Source organism: Phyllostomus hastatus, unplaced genomic scaffold, assembly GCF_019186645.2.
Source record: "Phyllostomus hastatus isolate PE091 unplaced genomic scaffold, TTU_PhHast_1.1 phas_scaffold_78, whole genome shotgun sequence".
NCBI lineage: Eukaryota > Metazoa > Chordata > Mammalia > Chiroptera > Phyllostomidae > Phyllostomus > Phyllostomus hastatus.
In genome coordinates this window covers 83,911,579-83,937,049 of record NW_025334041.1, presented here as the reverse complement: position 1 = coordinate 83,937,049, position 25,471 = coordinate 83,911,579, and the positions used below count along the sequence as shown (strand labels likewise).

Here is a 25,471-nt window from a genome sequence, read left to right as displayed (position 1 = left end):
CCAAGTTACCAATCAAATGTAAGATTTACCTTAATGTGATTTAGTCACTTATAAAATTTCACCAACATCAGGAAATTCTATCAAAATCATTGCAGAGTAAATTAGCAGATGGGTCAATGTGCAAGGTTCAAGGCTTGAGTGAAAATAGAGAACTATTAGATTAAAATGACTGACAGGTCAAGGTTGGCCATAAGGCAGAAATATGAGAACTACTCAAAAAAAGATGGGCTTTTTTATGACTGGGGTAGGGAGCATCCTTACCTATCTTCTGTTAGCTTCATTAGGGTTGTTCCTCGAGTAGAGAAGACAATAAAGGACATTCTTAGCTGTGGGCTGGAAAGGAAAATAAATTCCGTTAGGGCAGACAGAAAGACTATGGAATGCCCTGCCTTTCCAGGCTTCCTCCTGCCCTTCCCTTTATATCGCCACTGCCAAAACTGAGGAACTGCAACCCAAGAGGCTTCCACAGTTGGTGTTGTAAGTATTTAGCCAGCAGCAAACTTGAAGCTATGGACTAAAGAGAAGACCCACATCATCTGCCTGGAAGAGGCTGCTTCTGATTGATACCACCATTCATTGGTTATAAGGAAGAAAGCTGAAATTCATCACTGCCTGTGCTGTGTTTCCCTAGAAGGGAAGAGGTCTGCATGGCATCTATAAAAACAGATCCCAACAGGCAAAATGTGGTAGTATCTCCACAGTCATCTGGTACACCCTATAAGGAAGAGACTGTCTCAGGCTGTTGTAGCTTTATCCCATCAGCCATTACGATCATACATGAATTCCTTTTACTCTGAAAGTTGGCTCACTATTAGCTTTTAATTTCTACTTGACTTCCCAAGGAGGTTATCCTATAAAGAGAATGTGCTAATGGGTCATAAAAGTATCTATTCCACTTGGTAGTTATACTTCTCATTATTGATGAATACATTGACATAGTTTTTATATAGCAGTACTTAGGAGCTTTGTCAATGTAAAATCCATGTTCTGGGAGTCAGAACAACTCTCAGCTAGGGACCAAACATACTTCTGTGTTTGCAGGATGAGCTGTGAGACTACAGTGGGTTCACCAGTGGAACACCATCCTGTGGGCCTCTCTCTGGGTAGGCAACTGGTTCATCCACCATATCACTGAACTTTTTCTTTATAATGCAATAACCTCCCAAACCTGATCTGGCCCCAACTCTTATAGTTCCCACTTCCTAAACATTTCTCAAACCTGTACCTCTTTTTCATCTCTTAGCTTAGGAACTTGCTCTCAATTAACTGACCGATTATTGCCTAGGGCTGATCTTGCCTGTCATCATTCCTTGTTCCTAAAATCTAAATCATAACTTTTCAATCATTTGTAATAAAGCCTCTAATGGCTCTTCTTCTTCCAGCATAAACTTTACATTCATCACCATACTGATATATTTAACACATCTTTGGAAACCCTTAGCAATGGTATTTAATACTTGGCAAGAGCCCAAGCAATACTCGATATAGTGAATATTGGTCTCTTGAAACAGACTTGAATTCTCTGTACATGACACCACATTGCCTGTTACTACCTCACCAGTGTTGGCCCAGCAGGATACCATATCCTAAATAATAATAATAACAATCCCACTAATCATGACCATACTTTTCAAGTGCTTACTGTGTGCCAGGCAACTACTGTAAGTGATTTGCCTATATTATCTCATTAAACTTAGAACAATTTTATGAGATCAGTACTATTATTATTCTTATTTTCCACAAAAGAAAATTGAGACCCTGAAAGATAAAAGACACACTGAGGGAGAGTGGTGGATCTGGGGCTTAAAACCAAACATTCTGATTCTAGAACTTGGACACTTAACCATCATGGTATACTGCCTCCCTTCTATGGAGTTCAGCTCTGGAAAGAATATATTTTAGCACTGGACAGTGTGGCTCAGTTGGTTGGGCATCATCCTGCAAAGTGAAAGGTCACTTGTCTGATTCCCGGTCAGGACACATGCTTAGGTTGTGGTTTGGTCCTTGGTCCACACATATATGAAAGGCAGCCAATCAATGTTTCCCTCCTTCTCTTTCTCCCTCCCTTACCGCTCTACAAAAAAAAAAAAGAATACATTTTAAATGTGGGAGATGTAGGTCTCCAAGATGCAGATGGTATATGAGTCTGGGATAGAGACATAATTTGAGAGTTTTGAGTAAAACTGTTCAAAGAACATATCAGCAGCAAGAAGAGATGTGAGCCAAATTTAAAACCAACATCAGCATTTAAAAGTCTGGGTTTAGTCTGTCAGATAAAAGGAGAACCAGAAGCCAGAGGGAGAGAGAATTTGAAAGAAACATAAATCTGATCAAATGAAACTCCTCTGTCCATCAGAAGAAGCAATGCAAGGTATCCACTGGCTTTGTCCTCTAGGACACCACTTAGTGACTTGCGTGAGAGCAAGCAGGGGGAGAGTGGGGATACAGCCAGATGGCAGTGGTTAAGGGATGAATAAGAAGTAAGAATATAGGGACAGCAAGTCTTTAGGGATATTTGAGTAAGAAACCAGTAAAGAAATAGGTTAGTATCTACAGGAAGACATGATCAAGAGATTTGTGGTTTCTCTTTTTTAGATAAGAGGCCAGAGAGATTAGTTTACATCTATCAACAAGTGGAAATGGAGCCAGAAGAAAGGTAGAGAAAAGGCAAGAAAGGAGGAGATTGGAAACAATGAGTTAAAATGGACTAAAATGCAGGGATTAGCCTGAAACAGGGAGAATACTTGAATCTCAGATGCGATGAGAAAGACACACATGCATCTTTTAAGAGTAGGATTGAAACTTGAGATAATCGGTTGCTTGCTATTCTCTAGGTTCTTGGTGAAAGAGGAACTGATGTTCCTTACTGAGAGTGATTGGTGTGAGGTGTAGGTTGGAGACTTAAAGAAAATTGTGAAGAGTTGGACTCACTATTAGGAAAATGAGAAGGGATCAGAATAAAGACAAATAATAAGACCTGAAGCTTCAAGGATCCCACTGAAATTAGAAATGATGTGCATTTACACTGATATCAGCCACTGTTATTGAATAAACTTCCCTCTGCAGTGTCAGCTGCCTAGACTACTTATTCAAATGCATAAATAAAAACCATTCATTCTTTTAAAAAATTATTCCCTTATTCAAAATTATTGACTGATCATGTACTGTATGTCAGGCACTGTTACAGGCACTTGGCTGCCAACTGTCCATAAAACACAGCCCCTCCTTCTTGGAGTTTGCATGACTGTCATGTCTTGGTGCCACACTTTGAGGGGGTTCATCACCAAGGAGGACCAAAGGAGGTAATCAGAGAAAAGTACCTCATGGTCTGGGTTAAGCCATGTCAACTACGCTGGCCCTCAGTTTCTTTATCTACAAAACGAGAGGTGGATTAAGTGATCTTAAAGGTCCTCAAACTTCTACTTCTAACTTTCTTTGATTCTAAGATAGCAATGTGTCTGGAATTGCTGAAGGAACTGGGAAAGAGAAGTGTTGAGTGCCCACTCTAAATCAGGTGCCGAGCTAGTTGTTTGCACATATTTTCTCTCATAATTTTTACATGCAAACTAGGGTTCAGCCAAGGTAAGTTAATTACTATGGTTGCACAATGGAGCTTAGATTCAAATCCACATCTGCCAAACTTCAAAGCTTTTCCCAGGAGATGCCTCTGCTTCAGGGGGAGCAGGAGACTAGAAGAGCAGAGACACAGCAGATACCGTCAAGTGCCTGAAGGCAGATTTGTTTTATATCACTCCAAAGGATCAATGGATAAAAATGCAAGAAAAGATATTTTGGCTCAATGACAAGACTTTTCTGGAAACTGGAACAGTCCAACTGTTGGACTATTTGCCTCAAAAGGCAGCAGTTTCTCACCAAAGCTATTCAAGTGTATATTCCGAGGAATGCCTCCTTGGATAGATAGTTTGGTAGGTTGTTCCTTTCAATTCTAAGCTCCCATGTTTCCCCTAAATATTTTGCTTTTAATTCCACCCATGTATCTGCCTCTTTCCTTTCTCCCTACTTTCCCCCAACTTCCCTTTCTCCTCTCAGCATCTGCTTTTCTCATTTATCTGGATTTAGATGCTTCCTGCTGCAGCTTCCAGTTTTTGATATCACAGAGAGGACACCTCCAGTCGGACGGTGGGTGCACGTTGGGGTCCGTGACTTTGGAGGAAACACATTTGTCATTACCCTGGTCTCAGAGGAGAATCTGTCATCTGAGACAAAAAGCTTTATTCAAAAAAGTATATAATTATCATATTAACTAGAAGCCTCAACAGAAGCCATCAGCAAGAGAGGAGCTTTCGAATTTATAATTGGAAACAATTTTACCAAAGACCTTGACAGTCAAGCACCTCCGTGAAAGCTATCAGTTGTTTATTCCTTAGAGGCTGCACCCAAGGATGGTGAAATGACCTCCTTTCCTTTACTAGTGGGTGTCTGTACTTACTGGAAGGTAGGACCTCCCAAGTCCCTGTAATGTCTGTAGCAATGATGTTCAAAACCGCCTTGTCCTGTCTGGTAAAGTGGTGTTGAGATGCTCAGAGAATTCTACGTGATAGAGCACATAGCTTGTTTGTCCAGAACTGAGGGGAGTTGAAAGGATGAACTGGTGAGACTTTGGGTGTTGCAAGTGGAAAAGTTCTGGGCAAACCTTTTTGCCCAGATGAACTGGTCACTTTACAAAACACCCTACTCAGGAGAGTCCCTAGAATGAGCCAGTTGCTCCAGCTTGATACATTGTGAAAGAGAATGCTAATATTTTTCCAGAAGAATATATTATTCAAAAAGAGAAGACAAAGTTAAAATTTTGGTCCTAAACCAAAAAGGGGTCCTCTTGAAAACATGAAGCCATAAGGCATTCTAATATGTGGCAAATAGAGACTCATCCAATATCTGAGCGTCTATTTTTGTCAAAATGCATCCCCAGAGTAGTTGGTAGTTTGTAGAATAGCAGATACAGGCTGGTTTTGCTCAGGGCAGAAAACTATGTATGTGTTTCTCACCTGATGAATTTATGAGCCAACTGTTCCACAAAGTAATAGATCTCATTCCAGTGGTGCAGCACACTTCCTGACCTAGGAAAACAAAAGCAGACATCACTTAATCAGGTGTTCATTGGTCTTTACCTTTTATCATTTCTCTTCATATTCCATTAACTGACACTTGACCTATTCATTAACTGGGCTCGTTCTTGTCTGAAACTTCCATAAACTTGGAAATTACTTGAAATGGTGTTTAGAGTTAATGTTAGAGTTCTTAAAATTTTTGTTAAAGAATCCTCTCTGCTCCACTTCCCATCCCTTCCTGCTCCCATGCCACACACTCACACACACAAAAACAAATGAACAAAAAGAAAACCCTGGGCTCAACCAGACTCACAGGTTAGATTCAAATCTTTAAGAAACTGTTGTTTTTTGTGTTACTTAAATTATTCCTTTGATAAGTGAAAAAAGCAACTCCAGTTCATTGAAATGAAATGAGCACAAATTAGATGTCCAAACAGACACAGATGAACAAATCCTCTTCCTCAAAACACAGTCCAATTTCATTTGCAAATATAGAGACAAAATCTCTAAAGAAAATATTAGCAAAATGAATCTAATAGGAATAAAAAAATAATGAATTAACTGGCAAAGGTTATTTCAGGAATGTACTGATAGTTCAACATGTAAGGAAATCTAATGTAATGAGTCATTCTAATAAATAAGAGAAGAAAACTACACAACCTTTTATTTATTAAAAAGGGAACCCCTTACTGGAAAAAGAAGGAAATATTCTCTAGAACACAAGGAATTACAGAATTTTAGATTTGGAAGGGACTTCTTTATTTCCCAAAGTTGACTTCTGTTTTACTGGTACTATTTATTACGGCTTCAATTTAGCTCATAAGCAGTATTTCCATAGTGCTCATACTCAGTCTGTTGCAGTGACTTTATAGTAGGTTTTTCTACTCTAACCCACTCTTTTCTGTAGCTGTGGTGCCTCTTTCTTTTCCTTAAGGATCTGTTTCAGCTTAGCTTTGCATTTCTGCCTGTCATTCTATTAATTGTTGAGGTTAGAGTTTGCTCCTTTTAGTCTGACATTTTCTACTGCAAACATTTTCCATGGGTTTCAGATTACCTTTATTTTTCATACACTCATTTACCTTAATTTTAACTTCTACAGAGTTATTTGCGGCTATTTTTTTTTGTTTCAGACTATTTTACAGATATTTAAGACAAATCTGTGCAAAGTAGATTTTATGCCTTCTTTTTCATGGTACAACATCCCTAAGAATTCTCACTGGGTGTATTCTCACTCTGTGAGGAGAATGTATTTTTCTCTGCCCCATACCTAGACAGATATGTCTGTTCAATTTGAACACAAATGATACAGCATGTCATGGTCATACAGTGAAAGACTCCATGTCATAACAATATCTCACTTTACCCAAGTTAATCTATAACTTCAATCCTAGGAAAAACTCGAATAGGATGTTTTAAGAAATTAAAAAACTTACTTTAAAAATAAAATGAAGATTGAAGGTCTAAAAGTCATTAGGGCAATTATGAAAGAGCAAAGCTGGAAGGCTTGCCTTAGCAGACATAATGGCCCTGTATGCATGACACATGACACAACAGCAGAACCAATGGGGTGAATTAGAAAACCTAGACCTCAACCTAGGTGAGATCTTGCTATATAGAGAAACAGGTGATTCAAATTGAGGAGGAAGAATAGATTCTTCAATAAATAATGCTGTGACAATGGATTTCTAATTGGAAAAAAGCTAATTTGATCACAGTCTCATACCAAATGTGACCCTGGGTTATTAATGCCTAATGGGAATGACAAAACTTAAATCCACTGGATCCACTGAATGAATTATAGATTTTTATGTTGTCAGGTTAGTGAAGGGTTTCTTCAACCAGATACAGAAAGTAGGAACTGTTTTCTTAGAAAGGATAATTTTGACTTCCCAAAGTATCTAAAATTCTGAATTACAAAATATACTATGAACAAGCTCAAAGACAACAAAAAGAGCAAAAGAAGATTTATCTGCAACAAATATAAAAGGCAAAAGATTAGTGTCCAGGATATATAAATAATTGGTACAAGTAAATATTAAAAAGATAAATAACAGAAAAGTAGACAAAGGATCAGATCAGGCAATCCCCTGAAGGATGGTAAAACAGTACATGAAATATCATTCAACCATTATAGTAAATGTAGAAATGCATATGGGATGGCAAAGGTGGGTTTACAGTTGTGAGTATACAAAACAGAGCTTATTCTTGTATTATTATTTATTACTTATTGTCTTATCATTTGCATTACAGCTGTAAACCTACTTTTGTCCACCCATCTCTTTAAACACTTGTTTGGGGAAGAGTAAGCAGTTTCATGCTGCAGCAGCACAGAGCCCACAGACTAGGGGGTGAGGAGTTGGAGATGGCAAAAAGGATTAGGGTGAGGCTTGTGATGGAGGCCCCTCCTGTCAAAAATAAACCTGTCCAATAAACCTTTTCCATTCCAGACTTTCTGCTTTTATACCATGCCATCTGTTTGAGATACTCTGTCCACACTGGCAAACTCCTACTTATTCTTTTAGACACAGCTCAGTGTTTGCCTGTTGCTTTGACAACAAAGATGGGGCTCACTGTCCCTGACCCACACTCTTGGGACACCGTGTATGTCTCTTAGTCATCATCCTGTGATATTAAGTTGCAATCACTTTTTTGTCAAGCTCCCCTTGTGAGGGTCTTGAGGGTATTTTCCTCTCCAGCCTTTACCTGTTTGTTGAGTAGAAAAAAGAAGAGCTTGGAGAGACATCCAGTCAAGATAGCAGCATAAGTAAACACGACTCACCTCCTCGCACAACCACATCAAAATTACAACAAAACTATGGAACAACCTTCACTCAGAGCTATCAGAATCAAGTTGAATGGAAGTCTGACAACTATGGAATTAAAGAAACCACACGCATCCAGATTGCTGGGAGGGGTGAAGATGTGATTGGACTGGTCTCACATCCACACGTGGTAGATAAAAATTCAGGAGGGTTATCTTAAGAGTGAAGAATCACAGCTCAACCCAGAGTTCTAATGCCAGAAAGGTAAGTCCCCATAACTTCTGGCTACAAAAAAAAACAGTGGGGATTAAGTCAGTGGGAGAAACTGCTGCAGTCCAAAGGAGTTCCTCTTAAAGAACCCACACATGGACTTATTCAGACTCAATCCCTCTAAACTCCAAAACTGCTGTAGAATCCTGAAAGTCACCAGTGTCTTATGGGGAGGAACTGAAGTGTCTGGCATCAAAGTAAGACTGGGGAACAGCTTTCTACCAGACAGAAAAGCAGACAATGGCCATTGTCCCTCTTCTGAACCCTCCTCCTACAGAGCCAAAAAGCCAGAGGAGGTTACCATATCTGAAACTCCATCAACCTGGCTAACAATATTTGCTCTGCCCTGGAGATCCCCTGAAGCTCTGCCCCATACAACTTAAGGATCCACCCAGGCTTTTAATAGTGACTATTCCGCATGAATGGCTGGTCTTGGCTCATGCTTCATAGCTTCCTAAATCTTATCAAACAAGCAATGGTTGGCCCCAGTGAGCCCCTAGCCCCCATACTTCTTGCTAAGTGGCCCTAGGCCCAGCATGAGCATCAGCCAGCCTATGTTCACAACTTGGCTTTGTCTGGGAATCTCTAAGCTCAGTATAAGTAGCAGCCATCTGCAGATTGCTTTATAGCTCACGCAGGGTGGCCCCGGGCAGAACACAGGTATGGGATTACCTTGGCCTGTACTACTGGGAAATCCCAGAGTCAGTGCACCTAGTGGACAGCTACAGACCAGTTGGAGCACCACCACCCTGCCCCAGCATAGCTGATCCTCCACAGAAGGAGAAGGTTGGTGGGTGGTGGTCACAGCCAGTCCTTGAAGCTGATTGGCCTGGGTAAATCCCTCCCATTGACCTGCCAACAGTAATCAAGCCTCAACTACAAGAGGAGGGCGTACTCAACCCACAAAAGGACACACCAGCTTGGGTGATAGGGGAGGCTGTGAGGCTGTGCCATTGGACCCTACAGGACACCTACTACATTAGGTCATACTATCAAGATAGGGAGTCATAGCAGCTCTACCTAAGGCATAGAAACAAACACAGGAAGGCTGCCAAAATGAGGAGACAAAGAAACATGGCCCAAATCAAAGGAAAGATCAAAACTCCAGAAAAAGAACTAAACAAAATGGAGATAAGCACTCTATCAAATGCAGAGTTCAAAACACTGGCTATAAGGAAGCTCAAGGACCTTAGTGAGGACCTCAATAGAATATAAAAAATCCAGTCAGAAATGAAGGATATGCTAATTGAAACAAAGAGCAATTTACAGGGAAACAACAGTAAAATGGATAAAGCCAAGAATCAAATCAATGATTTGGAACATAAGGAAGCAAAAAACAACAAGAAAGCAATCAGAACAAGAAGAAAAACCAATACAAAAAATTGAGGATAGTATAAGCAGGCTCTAGGACAACTTCAAGCATTCCAACATTCACATAATGGGGGTGACAGAAGAAGAGAAAGAGCAAGAAATTTGAAATCTATTTGAAAAAATAATGAAAGAAAACTTTCCTAATTTGGTGAAGGAAATAGACATGCAAATCCAGGAAGCACAGAGAGTCCCAAACAAGATGGACACAAAGAGGTCCACTCTAAGACACATCATGATTAAAAGGCCAAAGGTTAAAGATAAAGAAAGAATCTTAAAAGCAAGAGAAAAGAAGTTAGTTACCTATAGGGGAGTTACCATGAGACTGTCAGTTGATTTCTCAAAAGAAACTTTGCAGGCTATGAGACTGGCAAGAAATATTTAAAGTCATGAAAAGCGGGGACCTAAAGCCAAGATTTCTCTACCCAGCAAAGCTATCATTTAGAATCAAAGAGCAGATAAAGAGCTTCTCCATACAAAAAAAAAAAAACAACTAAAGGAGCTCATAATTGCTAAACTATTATTATATGAAATGTTAAAGGGACTTATTTAAGGAAAAGGTTGCCAGGTGGGAAAGATATGTTAGGAAATGGGTGAAGAGGTGAAGGGATTAAGAAGTACAAATAGGTGGTTACAGAATAGCTATGGGGATGTAAATTACAGTATAGGAAGTACAGTAGCATAGGAACTTATACGCATGTCCCATTTACAAGAATAATGGTGTGGGGATTGCTTGAGGATGTTGGGGGTGCTGGGTGGAAGGGGCACAGGGGGGAAAAAGTGAGAAACTATAATAGAATAATCAATAACATATAAGTTTTTTAAAAAGAAGAACATAGAGAGGAGAAGCCTCTATTACTCACGGAAGCTCCTGATACTTTGCCAGCTGCACATCGCCTCTTCCTCCCCCATTTGGTTAAATACTCTGGGTTTGGGCTCAGATGGCTCCAGCCAATTCCTGTGACCCTATGTGAACTTGAAGAGCCTTCACAACTGGGTCAATGATTCTAGAGCACAGCTCCTTGGTGAATGGGCCTACACATCATCTATGATAGGTCTCTGAGCTTAATGGCAGCTGGAAGACTCCCAAGAGCTTACCAGAACTACATATCTTTCCCCTGGGCTTTTAATGCTTTGGAAATCCTCATTCATTAGAATCCCAGCCATCATCCTGGACGGGATTTAGTTGGATACTTTAAATCTCAAAGATTGGTCTTGGCTGCTCTCCTTTCAGCAATGGGGTAGATACTCTGGTCCTGGGTGTCCTGGGGTCTGACGATGATGGCCCAGTGCTGTGTAGGTGCTTCAGAGGAGGTACCACATGACTGACTGTAAGTCACAGTCCAATCCAGAATTCTGTAACTCCTTTTCACTGGAATCAAGAGAGTTCCTTCAACACTGGTCATCTGTGTCCACTTCTGAAATGCTACGCTGTGCTTTGGTCCACTCAACCAGGACAAGTACTATCTGAAACTTTGGTTACTGAGAGGTACTGTAAGATGCCTAGTGATTTGAGAAGAATCCTCACACCTCCCCCAACCGGAGTTTGAGTTTTTCAACAGCAGAGAAGTTGTACAGTGAGGGAATTATACTGGGAGGGGAGGCAAAGTGTTTGTGAAATAGGGACTTGAATTAGAACTGAGGGGCTATTCTTGGCTCTCTGTTTAAGCAGCAGGGGTTTGAAGTAAACCTTTGGTTTACTACTTCTTTGTGCTCAAGGATTGGCTCTATTTCACAGTCACAAATTAATTTTCATTCCTTAGTTTAATGAAACAAGGTTACTTGATGATAATTCACTTTTTTTGTCTTAAAGGATTTCATTTTCACTATTCTTTCAACTAACATAAAATTTATACAATTTTGGTATTCATCTGATTTGTTGATGCTAGATATTTGTTAATGGGCAGGTGCTGTCGTTGCTCAAGAAGAAAATAAAGTGAGGCCTCCAAGGTAAAACTGGAAGTGAGGAGGTATTGAGTGGCTTGTTTCTCCCATGCCAACTCTGAAAATAATTGCCCTGTTACTGTTGAGGTTTGCTGTTTCATATTTACACATGATCACTCTTTACACAATTATGTAAGCCTTGACCAAAATATACGCCCTTTGGGACACACTTGAGATGTACATAGCCTGTTCCCTCAAGCATCAAGGATAAACATAATCTCCTAAGATCCTGGGAAGCAAGCTGGTTTTGTATTCTCGGTTACCATGACATCCCAAGGGGCCTCAGCTAATAAAGGGGCAGAATGTGGGGTTATCTAGATCTGCACTTTGGAATCCTTCTAGTTATTATTACTGAGCCTTCTTTACCCACACATGCATGCTCTGTCCTACCCCAAGATCAAATTACCCCATGGAAAAGGAAAGAGCCCTGATGGGAGGGCTGCTTGTATATCTTTAACCCAAATCCCCAGGAGCAAGAGGCTTGCCTGATGCCACAGTCCTCTCCACTGCTTCACCATTACCCAATGGCCAGAGCTGGTCTTCTAATCCTGAACTCTAAATACTGCCTCCACAGGGCCACTGGCACCTATCCACTGGCACCTCAGTCAGACTCTGCCCTTTCTTCCACAGGGATAAATGTGCTGGGCCCTTGGTTCACTTTTGACTTCCTGTGAAAATACTCATGCTTCACCTGCACTTGGCCTTGTAAACTGATTTTCTGGTTTGAAATCTGCCTTAGTAGCTACTTCCAGAGTCATCGACCCAGGAAGTGTGTCCATGTTCAGATCGGTGCCTTCTTCTCAACCCTGGCAACCTAAATGGACTCCTGGCACAGCCAGAAGTAGGAGTTTGGTTGGGGGATCCCATTCCAGCATCTTTCCACCCTATAATGTGTAAAATATCTCATTTATCATGCCAACCAGTTTAAGAATTAAAGATTTTAAAATTCCAGCTGTGGAATCCCAATGTTCTCTTCAGGCGGCAATCCCATGGCTATCCCAGCCACGGTGACTGGAGCTCCAAAGTAAAAATACAAAACTCCTTCATAGCCCAAATATAAGTAGTACTGGGCTATGTACTCCATTGGACTCTGTTGTATAGTATTTGTTTTTAGAATTGTTTTGAACACACAATTGCCGGGCAAATGATAGTCACAGAGAGTTGAAGTGCCCATGTTTTAGAAATCAGTGGACATGAAAGATCTCTGATATTTGACTCAAATCTTAACTCAAATGCAAGTCTGTCCCCTGGAGACGCCCATGGACCAGCTGGGTATCAGGATGGTGTGGAGGATTCGGGTCCCTTCTTGGCATTTATATTCCATAAATATAAATCTCAACAAAATTTGGAATTCGAGTAGCCTCCCAGGAATTCTGTTTGAACAGAGTGTACAGAGTTCTGTGCTAGAAAATTCATTTAGTATAACCGGGTCCAGTCAAAATTAGAGTCAACACCTCACACCACTTTCTGACTTGGCTTTAAGAAGGGCTCCCCAGCGCATAGGGAGCCAAAGCCTCATGGCTAGTCCCACAAGAAGGTTTCTGCTAGGGGAAGCTCCAGTGTTTCTCACTTCTTTTTGCTTTTCTATGTCCTCTCCAGTAGAACATGGTAAAAAGTCAACACATTTGTGTGCATTGCATTCACTGTATGTTCCCAGCAAGGGATTTTGGATTGCCTTCACATTACCATTCAGTTACTTCCAAGGATCTAATAATATGTAAAGAGTAGGAGAAAAATAACTCTGAGTGTCATTCTGATTTGTTTTCTGAAATACATTCTTTTGTGTTTATGTGAGTTTCCAAACTTCCCTGTGGTTAAGCTCCTTAGAAACATAGACTCTTTCCGTTAGCCACACATACAACCAGAATCAGAATTAAGTGGGCCAAATAAATTGTCTCCCTTCTTTTGAACATGGATAAGAATAAAATGAAAAGTGAAAAAAAGAGAACTCATAGTTGAAGCCATCACCTAGGAGTCTTTTAAATCTGGGAGAACAGGGTTGCTCTAAGATGGAAGTTATAAAACTGTCAGTTCCCACTTTTCCTTAGCTCCACCCAGCTGAAGTCACCAATGTCCTCAATGACCCACCCAGGTCCTAGCTAATCCTAAAGGGTATGGCAGCCTCAGACACCACTAAGCAGGACCAGCAATTAGTTCTGCCATCAAAGGCTCCAAGCTCATTTACCCCCTCCCTCCATCCCCCAGCTTCTTTCTTGGCCTTTCTTCCTTCCTCCTAACCTCACACTGTACCCTAACTGGCTGGAACCCTAAACCCAGCCCAGGCCTGCAGCCCTTACCCTCCTATTACTGACTGGGGTCATGGCCAAGCCTCTCTCCTGTTCAAAAGCTTGACCTCAACTCTTGCTTCCAACCCAACTTCTTCAGATATCTGTCCAGATCCAAACCAAGCCACTAAGCACTGTACTTTGAGTCTGAAGCTACTCACTCTCCTCCTGTCTGTGTCACGGAGACCCCAGCCCAGGATGTCCAGCCCCACCCTGCTGACTTATGAGCAATCTCCCTTTTAGTCAATCCAACAGATGGCTATGAAAACAATGACTTTTAACCTACAGAAGGCTACCAATTAGTAACATGGGAAGTCAGTTTGGTGGGATGTTGCCAACATTTTGAAAAAAAAAAAGGATAGAATAGAATAGAATAGAATAGAATAGAATAGAATAAAAATATTGGGATATACTGCATACAAAAAGCAATGCTGTGTGAAACTTTTGGCCAATTACGTGTAAGTAAAGCATACATACTATGTCAAGATGTAAACTGTATTTTATCTTGTGGATCAAGACCTAGAGGATATTACAGCAAAATATGTTCTCCTTTCATGTCCACTAATTCCCCTTGTCTGACACATGCACGCACACACACTCCCCCCCGCCCTTAGACACATACCAGGACAGTCTAATATTTTCTGATATCAGTATTAGTATTTTAGTGCAAGTTCAACACAAAACTGTTACTGTTGTTGTGAAGAAAACAGAAAATTGGTTAGCTGCCCCAAGGTATTTCCCATAATTGCACTGCACACCAAGATGTGATAAATGAGACTCACAGGCCACCAGCCAAAGCCACCAATGTGATCTGTGGATGACCACCAGGTGACTGAGACCAGACAAGGGAAGTCAGAAGCCCCCTTCACACCCATGCCACAAGGACACAATAAGGCTCCCTCAAACTCACAGCCATAAAAGTGAGAGCTGGGGGTGAGGAGCAAAACTTAAAGAGAAAAATTTACTGAGTGTTTAAATTTTTGCACTGGGCTAAGACTTCCAGTTTGGAGGAAAGTTGCCTCTCCTTCTCACCACACTTGCACCAGCAGGAGAGTCTTTTGATGATAAGCAAAGCAGCTTTACATTATTTTCTATATATCTGAGTACAGTAAGAATAAGTTTTTTCTACCCCAAGGCACATACAGTTATGATTACTGTATTTCTTCATACCAGATTTTAAACAATTCCTAAGAGTAGACTCTTGAGGCTGTTCAGACCAACTGGCTGATGTGAGTTCAAACTCTTATTCTTCCACTACTAGTGTGACATTTGAAAAAGACGTTTCACTTTTTTAAACTTCAGCTTCCTCCTTTACACAATGGAGAGAATAGTATCTGTCTCCCTAGAGACTGTTTGGAGGATGAACTCTAATGTCTGTAGAGTGCCAGGCGTCCTCCTCTGAGCACAGTGGCCTCCCCGCACACTCTGAATCAGTTTCTTCTGAAATAGCTGTCAGTTTTATTAATAAATATGGATTTTCATTACAGTGTTTATGTGGAAGCATTTTATTATAAGCCAAGATTCTTTCTTATATTTATTGTTCATTTGGTTTTCTTCATTTTAAAAACATTGAGTGTCAGTTAGGACCAGGTACATGATTAGCAGAACACCGTGCAAAATGAAATGCAGGGCCTCTTGTACACAAATTATTAGCACAGCAGAGCTAATTAAACTAAGTGTAGGGTCCAAAAGTGACCACTGGCAACTGCTGGCCTTTGTATCAATATTCTCTGCCCATATTCTATGGGCTGCAAATGTTTTCTTAGTCCAGGAGTCCACAAACTTTTTCTGCAGAGAGCCAGACAGTGAATAGTTGAGGCTCTGAGGGCTACTGGTTTCCATGGCAACTACTCAACCCTGCTGATGTAGCACAAAAGTAGCCATTGATAGCAACAGAACAAAATGGGTGTGGCATTGCTACAATAAAATTTTATTTACTAAAACTGCCTGCAGGCCATAGTTTGCCATCCTCTGCCCAAGAGAGTCACTTTCTTTCAGTCTTCTTCATGACACTATAAAAATCTATTACTTTTTTCCTGGTAGCTGAGGATTTAGTTTACTTTCGCTATTCATTTCCTGTTATTTATTGCTGAGAATGTGAACTAGAAAAACTGTGCCTTGGGATATATATGGATGCATTCTTTGTGACCTAATAAATATTTCATGGGCATTTGAAAGGAAAGTTTATTCTCTGTGGGATATAGGGTTCAAAATATATTTATTAAATCAACCTCATTAATTATTATTCATATCCTCTATATCCTTTGAACACTTACGTATTCAGAGAGATGTCTTTTCAGATTCTGCTGAGAAAATAATCTGGTTTTCATCTTCGGCATTCAAAATAAATGTTCCTAAATACTGAAGCACTCTTGCATTCCTAGGATAAATTTTACTTGTCTTGGTATATTATTCCATTACTATAGTGTTAGTTTTGTTTTAATTATATTTGATTCAGATTTAATGTTTTTATTAAATTTGGTCAGAAGTTTTGCATATGAATGTGTTAGCTTGGGTAGATATCAATATCAGACATATGCTAGCTTCCTAAAATAAATTGGGAAACTTCCTCTTTTTCTATTTTCTGGAAGTTTAATACTAAAATTTTCTGTTCCTTGAAGATGTGATATAACTGTCCATAAAACCATCTGGTGTAAAACCAAAAAACATATTCACAAGGGGAATTAGTCTTTCTCATATGTCCAGATTTTACTGGGGAAGAGCAAAATCAGAAAGACTGAGCATTTCACCTAAAGGGATTTTAAAAAATCTCATCAGACGTTATTATCACTTGGCTTCAAAGTTTATGGATTTTCATCCCTTTTCCTACCCAGTAGGTGGACTTGGGAAGAAGAAGAGGAGTTTGGAAGCTAAAAGTAAATTAATTTTTTATTTTTTGGTATATGAGAATATAGTATAAGTAATTTTTTCTACCCTGCATTAAAAACATTTTTCACTTTCTCTTTATAGAATCCATTTTTTAAGTTTTATACTTTGCTGTGTAAACTCATTGATAATATCACTGTGGCTTACTAACTTTTCTGGGGCCGTCTCTTCTGTTTCTTTATCAAATTCATTATTTATCAAATTCTCTTTCATCTAACTCCATTTCTATTCAAATTATGAGAATGAGTCAAACATGCCTTTACATTTATTTCATTTCCTGCATTGTCAGCTCTGCTCTTTACTGCTTCTCAGCTGACTTTCCATTTGTCCATTTTATTTTATATTTTCTTAACTGTTCTAGGTCCTTTCCTTTTCATTTTGTATTTCATTTCTTGTTTCACAAATTTCTTATTTAATTTAATTGAAATCATAAAACATATGATGCTAAAACTGACCTCTTCTGCTTTTGAAACTTCTTTTCATAAACACGTTCTTCTACCTCAGGAATTTTTGTTTAATCACTAATTTAAGTTGTTAAAATTTCGTAGGCCCCATTTCCATCTTTAAAAATGGGAAGGTGTAACTGGGTCTGGTATTTGCTTCCCAAATATTATACATATTCAAATTACATATAAAATATCATAACATATATATACGTATATATATATGTGTGTATATATATATGCATGACATTGTTTTACCCTTGTAAATTTCTGTAAGAACTTAATCTGGGGGAAGGGAATGACTAAAGTAAGCTTATTTTATTGTTCTACCAATCAGGGGAAAGTAGAGAGGGGAATAGCTCCTCATCATTTCCCACAAAGGAACTCCATCCTTGCAAAGTTTCTGTGTTTGTTTTGGACATGGTTACATTAATTCCAGCTTGCCATATGCAGGGTTTTTGGCCTGGTATCTACTCCAGGTTCACAGACCTCATTCCTGATCCCTATTGCATCCACATAATCAGTGACAGAATGCTGTCATTTCCCTGGAGTCCCAGGATCTCAGGGGACAACTCCACAATGCTGGACAGAGCCACTGTCACGGGATGCCTAGTGTTCATGGGCTCTCTCTCTCTTTTGTGGCAGAATCGTCCCTCGACTCTCCAGTGCAGCTGCCTCTGTGTGATCCTGACGCACAATGGTGGCCACGTGCAAGTGGAAGCTTCCCATACCTCTTATGTCCCACTCGTAGCTTGAAACTCACTTCCAGCTTTGGGATTCTTCTTGAGGCTCCTCTAGAATCTTCCTTTACATGCTTTTTTATAACTTGGCAGCAGGGTTGACTGTAGACCCTGGCTGACCTCCTTCAAATTCAACCCACCAGCTTTGTTTCCAGTGGAATTTCTCACAAGTGTGTTGTGTGTCAGTGTCCCTGTCCTTAGTCTTTAGACCTGATGCAGGCTTCCCCCAGATGCCTCCTTACGACTTTCTTCTGGGTGCGGGGGAGGACAGTTTTAGATGATAGTGGGAGGCAGTAAAGAAGAAGCTAATTGTCTATTTTCAGCTTCTTTTTCAGAAGTTAAAAATAAAATAAACTTTCTTTCACATCTCCTAGAAAGCCCCTCAAATCATTACATTTCAGTTTCTGCACTTATGGTGCCCTGAACCAGAACTTCCAAAAGTCACCAATGCATTCATTTTTGCTAAAGCATATGGCCTTTCTCAGTTCTTTCTTGATGGATGTATTTATAGTATGCACAGCTATAATAAATATAATGTTTAATGATGCAGCAAACTGATTTTTAAATGCCTGGTAAGTCCTTTAGAATCTATAAAGATTAAGAATTACAACATGGCATTTATTGAGTATTTACTACACATCTGGCACTGTGCTGAGCATTTTACATTCATTTCCATTTAATAATAATTGCTAAGGACCCAAGATGGTGAAGGAGTAAATGGAAGCTACACTAACCTCCTCCCAGGACCAAACAGGAATTACAACTAAATTATAGAAAAATCATTCTGAATAACCAACTGAACACTTGCTGGAGAGAGGCCTTATAACCACGGACAGATGGAAGAAGCCACATCACCACAACATGACTGGTAGGGAGTGTGGAGGAGGCATGAGAGGGCTGGCTGGGCCCCACAGGTGGCAGCTAAAGTTCTAGAGGGATATTTCAGTGGCTAGGGGGTTACCCTGAGAAGTGTGGGGTCTAAAGCCCAAGGTGGGCTTCCTAGCTTATAGCACCAGAACTGGGAAAGGACACCAAATAACATACGATTATTAAAAGCAATAGGGTCCCTGTCTACCAGGGAGAGATGGCTAGAAATGCAGAGGGACTCTTAAAGGGCCAACACACAAAATCCTGTTTGTAGCCACATACCCTGGCTCCAGCAGAGCAAGGGCAGAGTGGATTAGAGACACATGAGCATCTGGTACAGGTAACTCTGGGGAGAGAACTGAATGGTCAGCCTCCAGTATCCCTGTGCTGAGTCCTTCCCTGTACTGCAGAAGCCATGTTTCTCAGGCAGAGCACTCTCCTCCAAGTGGCAACAGCCTGAGGGGAAGCAATAGACCCGACAGCAGGAATTACTCTGCCCTACCCTGCAGTGCTTAAGCCAGGCTGCTGAATACAGCTAGAACACTTTCACTCTGTAAGCTTCACAGAAAGCCTGCAGATGAAGGCAGATCTCTGGGACCTCTGAAACTTAGCTGACCCTCCTCCAGACCTGGTGCTGTTTAAAGCCCACCTTGGTGTGCAGCCTGGTTCATTCTGCACACAAACAGGCCCAGTAGAGGGAAGCACATGCTGTGGATCACTGATAGCTCCAAACAGGTTGCTCAGGGCTAGTCACAGGTAAGGTTTGACATAGGTATGCACCAGAGTCTTTGCAGATCTACCTAGTACTTAGAAACAAATACAATACAAAGAGGCAGCCAAAGTGGGAAAACAAAGAGGTCCCAAATGAAAGAACAAGAGAATTCTTTAGAAGAAGAACTAGAGGAAATGGAGGCAAGCAATCTATCAGATAGAGAGTTTAGACTAATGATTATAAGGATATTCCACAGCATGAAAAAAGACATAGAAACCATAAAAAAGGACCAGTAAGAAATAAAGAATGCAATGTCTGAAAAAAATAATACACTGGAAGGAATAAGCAGTAGATTAGATGAAGCAGAAGATCAAATCAGTGATTTAGAAGACAAGGTAGAAAAAAACACCCGAGCAGAGCAGCAAATAGAAAAAAGAATTAAAAAAATGAAGAGAGCTTAAGAGACCTTTGGGGCAACATGAAACATAACAACATCCACATCAGAAGGCGAGAATACTAGAAGGAGAAGAGAATGAGCAAGGGATCAAGAACATATTTGAAGAAATAATGACAAAAACTTCCCTAATCTGGTGAAAGAAAAAGACACACAAGTCCAGGAAGCCTAGAGAGACTCAAACAAGTAGGACCCAAAAAGGTCTACACTGAGACACATCATAATTAAAATGGCAAAGCTTGAAGACAGGAGCAAATCCTAAATCTTGAAGAGTAAAGGAGGTAGTTACCTATAATGGAGCACCAATTAGAATGTCATCAAATTCCTCAACAGAAACACTTCAGGCCAGAAGGGAGTGGTGTGAAATATTCAAGGTGATGAAATTCAAGGACCTACAGCCAAAGTTACTTTACCCAGCAAAGCTAACATTTAAAATAGAAGGAGAATAAAAAGGAGCTTCCAAGAAAATAAAAAGCTAAAGGACTTTGTTAACACCAAATCAGCACTGCAACAAATGTTAAAGGGCTTGCTTTAAGAAGAAGAAGAAGAAAAGGAGAAAGGAAAAAATGGGAGAAAATAAAATGGCACTAAATACGTATCTACTGATAACTACCTTTAATGTAAATGGCTTTAAGTGCTCCATCCAAAAGACATAACATAGCTGAATGGATAAGAAAACAAGACTCATATATATATGCTGCCTCCAAGACACCCACATCAAATCGAAACATACACACAAACTAAAGGCATGAAAAAAGATATTTCAAACAAGTGGAAAGGGAAAAAAAGGCTGAGGTAGCAATATATATAACCAACAAAATAGACTTTAAACCAAGTCTATAGTGAGAAACAAAGAAGGACACTACATAATGATAAAGGGAACAATCCAACAAGAGGATATAACCCTAGTAAATATTTATGCACCCAACATAGAAGCACCTAAGTATGTAGAGCAAATCTTGAAAGGGGGGAGATTGACAGAAATACAATCACAGCTGGGGATTTTAACACCTGTTTGACTTCAATGGATAGATCTTCCAGACAGGAAATCAATAAGGAGATGGCAGCCTTAAATAACACGCTAGATCAAATGGATTTAATTGATATTTTCAGAGTCTTTCAGCCCAAAGCAACAGAATATACACACTTTTCAAGTGTATGCAGAACATTTTCTAAGATAGACTCCATGTTAGGACACAAACAAGTCTCAATAAATTTAAGAAGATTGAATTCATATCAAGCACCTTCTCTGACCACAATGCTATGGAGCTAGAAATGAATCACAAGAAGAACACTGAAAACCATGCAAAGACATGGAATCTAAATAACATGTTATTAAACAGTGAATGGGTCAACAACAAGATCAAGGAATAAATCAAAAGATACCTTGAAACAAACAAAAATGAGGACACAACAATCATAAATCTGTGGGACACGCAGGAAAGCAATCCTAAGAGAGAAATTCATAGCATTACAGGCCTATCTAAAACACACACAAAAAAACAAGAAAAAGCTCAAATAACCAATCTAACCTTACACTTAAAGGAACTTGAAAAAGAACAACAAACAAAGGCAAAAGTGAGTGAAGGAAGGGAATAATAAAAGAGGACAAATAGCAACTGACACCAAAGAAATACAAAGAATTGTAATGAAATATTATGAGCAACTATATGCCAACAAACTAGACAATCTGAATAAAACAGATAAATTCCTAGAAACATACAATCTTCCAAAACTAAATCAGGAAGAATCAGAGAATCTGAAGAGACAGATTATACCTAGTGAAATTGAAGCAGTAATCAAAAAACTTCCAATAAGCAAAAGCCCTGGACCAGATAGCTTCAAAGGTGAATTTTACCAAATATTCTGGGAAGAATTAACACATCTCCTTCTCAAACTATTTAAAAAAAAATTCAAGAGGTGGGAAGGCTCCTAAGCTCATTTTACAAGCTGACATTATCCTAATTCCAAAACCAGATGAAGATACTACAAAAATATAAAATTATATGCCAATATCCCTGATGAACATAGATGCTAAAATCCTCAGCAAAACATTAGCAAACCAAATACAGCAATACATTAAAAAGATCATACACTAGGATCAAGTGGGAATGCAAGGTTGGTAAAACATTCACAAATCAATAAACGTGATTCACCACATAAACAAAATTAAGGATAAAAACCACATGATCATTTCAATGGGTGCGGAAAAAGCATTTAATAAAATCCAGTACCTATTTATGATAAAAACTCTCAGCAAAGTGGGAATAGAGGGAACATACCTAAACACAAATAAGGCCATATATGACAAACCCACAGCCAGCATCATATTCGATGGGAAAAAACTATAAGCATTCTCCTTAAGATAGGGAACAATACAGGGATGTCTGCTTTCATCTCTCTTAGTCAACATTGTACTGGAAGTCTTAGCCATAGCAATAGGACAAGAAGAAGAAATAAACGGCATCCAAACTGGAAAGGAAAAAGTAAAACTGTTTTTATTCACAGATGACATGATACTGTATATAGAGAACCACAAAGATTACACAAATAAACTAACAGAACTGATAAATGAATTCAGCAAAGTATCAGGATACAAAATTAATATCCAGAAATCTGTTGCAATTTTACATGTCAATAATGAACTAACAGAAAGGGAAATTAAGAAAACAATCCCATTCACAATTGCTTCAAGAAGAATAAAATACCTAGGAATAAACCTAACTAAGGATGCAAAAGACCTATACTCAGAAAATGATAAGACATTGAAGAAAGAAATTGAGGAAGATAAAAATAAGTGGAAGCACATACCATGTTCATGGGTAGGAAGAATTAACATGATTAAAATGTCCATACTACCCAAAGCAATCCATAGATTCAATGCAATTCCTATCAGGATTCTAATGATGTATTTCACAGAACCAGAACAAATATTTCAAAAACTTGTATGGAACCACAAAAGGACCCTCACAGCAACAGTGATCCTAATAAAGAAGAACAAAGTTGGAGGAATAATGCTACCTCATATCAAACTATACTACAAGGCCATAGTAATCAAAACAGCATGGTACTGGTATAAAAACACACGCATAGATCAGTTAAACAGGATAGACAGCCAGGAAATAAACCCACAACTTACAGTCAATTAATATTTGACAGAGGAAGCAAGAACATACAATGGGCTAAAGATAATTCATTCCATAAATAATGCTGGGAAAATTGGATGCATACAGAAAAATGATACTAGGCCACCTTCTTACACCAGACATAAGAATAAATTCAAAATGTATTAAAGACTTAAATGTTAGACCCAACCATAAAAATCCTAGAAGAAAACAAAGGCAGCAAATCTTGGACATTGCTCATAGCAATATTTTATCAGATATATCTCCTCAGGCAAGGGAAACAAAAGAAAAAAATAAACAAATGTGACTACATCAAATTAAAAAGTTTTGCACAGCACAGGAAAATATCCACAAAATAAAAAAAAACAACACACAGAATAGGAGAACATTATTTGCCAATACATCTGATAAGGGGTTAGTATCCAACATTTTTAAAGAACTTATAAAACTCAACACCAAAAAAACAAACAACTCAATTAAAAAATGGACAATGGACCTAATAGACACTTCTCCAAAAACAACATACAGATGGCCAATAGACATGAAAAGATGCTCAATGTCCCTAATCATCAGAGAAATGCAAATTAAAGCCACAATAAGATACTGTCTCACTCCTGTCAGAATGGCTAGCACCCATAAATCAACAAACAACAAGTGCTGGTGAGGATGTGGAGAAAGGGGAACATTTTTGCACTGTTGGTGGGAATGAAGATTGGTACAGCCACTGTTGAAAGCAGTATGAAGATACCTCAAAAAATTAAAAATGAATCTGCCTTTTGACCCAGCAATCCCACCTCTGGGAATATATCTGAAGGAACCCAAAATAGTAATTTGAAAGAACATAAGCACCCCTATGCTCATTGCATTATTTATAATTGCCAAGATATGGAAGCAGCCCAGGTGTCCATCAGTAGATGAGTGGAAAAACAGCTATGGAACATTTACACAATGGAATACTACTCGGCCATAAAAAAGAAGAAAGTTTTGCCCTTTGTGACAATATGGATGGAACTAGAGAACGTTATGCAAAGTGAAATAAGCCAGTCAGCAAAAGACAAATACCATATGATTTCACTCATATGTGGAATCTAACAAACAAACTGAACTAACAAGCAAAATAAAGACAGACTCACAGAAAAAGAACAGGATGATGGCTAAGGGAGGGGTGGAGCAGGTGGAAGGATTGAACAAAAAGGTAAAAGGACTCATGGGCGTGGACCACAGTGTGGTGATTTTGGGGCGGTGGTACATAAGGGGACTAAATGGTAATGGGGACAATCCAATAAAAAAGTAAAAAAATAATTGCTAGCACCTAATGAGCACTTCTTATGTGTACACAGGACTCTGTTCTGAGCACAATGTCATATGACAATCTTATTATCTCCCTTTTTGCAGATGAGGAAACTGAGTTCACAAAGAGGTAAGTAACTTGCTCAAGGGCACACGACTAGTAAGTTGGGTTGGGACTTGAACTCTGGTGGTCTGTCCCTGATGTCCACATTCTGCTACAAACACTAAACTAATATAGTCTCCTTTCTGGTGTTTAAACCTGTGCTCTTACCACCTATGCAACACTGAAGGGCCAGGAAATGTAGAGTTACAATTCATAGCGTTCTTAGAGCACCCTCTTAGAGCACTATCTGAGCACCAATTCACAGGTGCTCAGATAGTGACAAGTACTACAGAAGTTCCACAGATTGTTACAGGAATTTGGGAGTAGGGATACCAGGAAAAGCTTGAAATTGAGGCACTTAAATATAATCAGAAGTGCTGAACTGGTTGCTTATTTTAATGGAATAACCTTTACAATGGGCTTCACCTGTTTGGCCTTCAATCCTCTTACTTTTCGTTCATTTGATATTGTCTTTTACGACAGTTAATAATTGGGATGATTGTATAATTTAAAATCTAAACTGAGATACTTTCAAGAATAAAATAGAAAGCAGTTAATACTTATACTGGGAGAGGGAATACTTATAATGGGCCAGGAATGTCCTAGGTCATACATTCTTTTTATTCATGGTTAGATTTTGGCTGTCCAATGGCATTTTGTAATCCCTTGACATCACAGGGTTCATTATTATGACTGGTGTATAGTTATGGTTAGAATACTTCTCTTTTATTTACTGTATAATTTCCACAAACCTGCTATTTGTATTATCTTTTATGTAGGGAATGATGGCAAGATGACTATGACTCTGATCATAATACTTCTACCATCAAGACATTGGGAAAGTCCTGTTCTGGGTGGTTCCTACAGGTACTTATTAACTGAAACTGTATATGGTTGAGCATCAGAGTTTGAAGAAAAGATGATAAGGCTACTAAATACAACTCCAAGAGGAAAACCCTAAGGGTTATTCCTCTCCATCTCTTGGTAATGGACATTCTACTGCTCATCAGGGGACATGAGTTGTCGGGGTGAGGGAGTCTGAAAAAAGAAGGGATTCTGAATGACGTGATGTAGAGAGGTCATTATGCTTCTTAATTATTGTTACTTTAGGGAGCCCACAACTAGTGATGGGAAGGGACCAAGTATTACTAAT

At 39.2% G+C, this 25,471-nt stretch overlaps 1 protein-coding gene across 1 annotated transcript in view; it reads right to left on the bottom strand.

Moving 5' to 3' along the window:
* Positions 1–25,471, bottom strand: part of ANTXR1 (ANTXR cell adhesion molecule 1) — a 233,728-nt gene that overhangs the window by 199,127 nt on the left and 9,130 nt on the right. Inside the window, exons 2-3 of the mRNA XM_045827714.1 lie at positions 5,007–5,078; positions 262–333 (exon numbers count right to left, since the gene is read on the bottom strand). Of these exons, the coding sequence (XP_045683670.1) occupies positions 262–333; positions 5,007–5,078 (144 nt within the window). The remainder of the gene's footprint in view (positions 1–261; positions 334–5,006; positions 5,079–25,471) is intronic.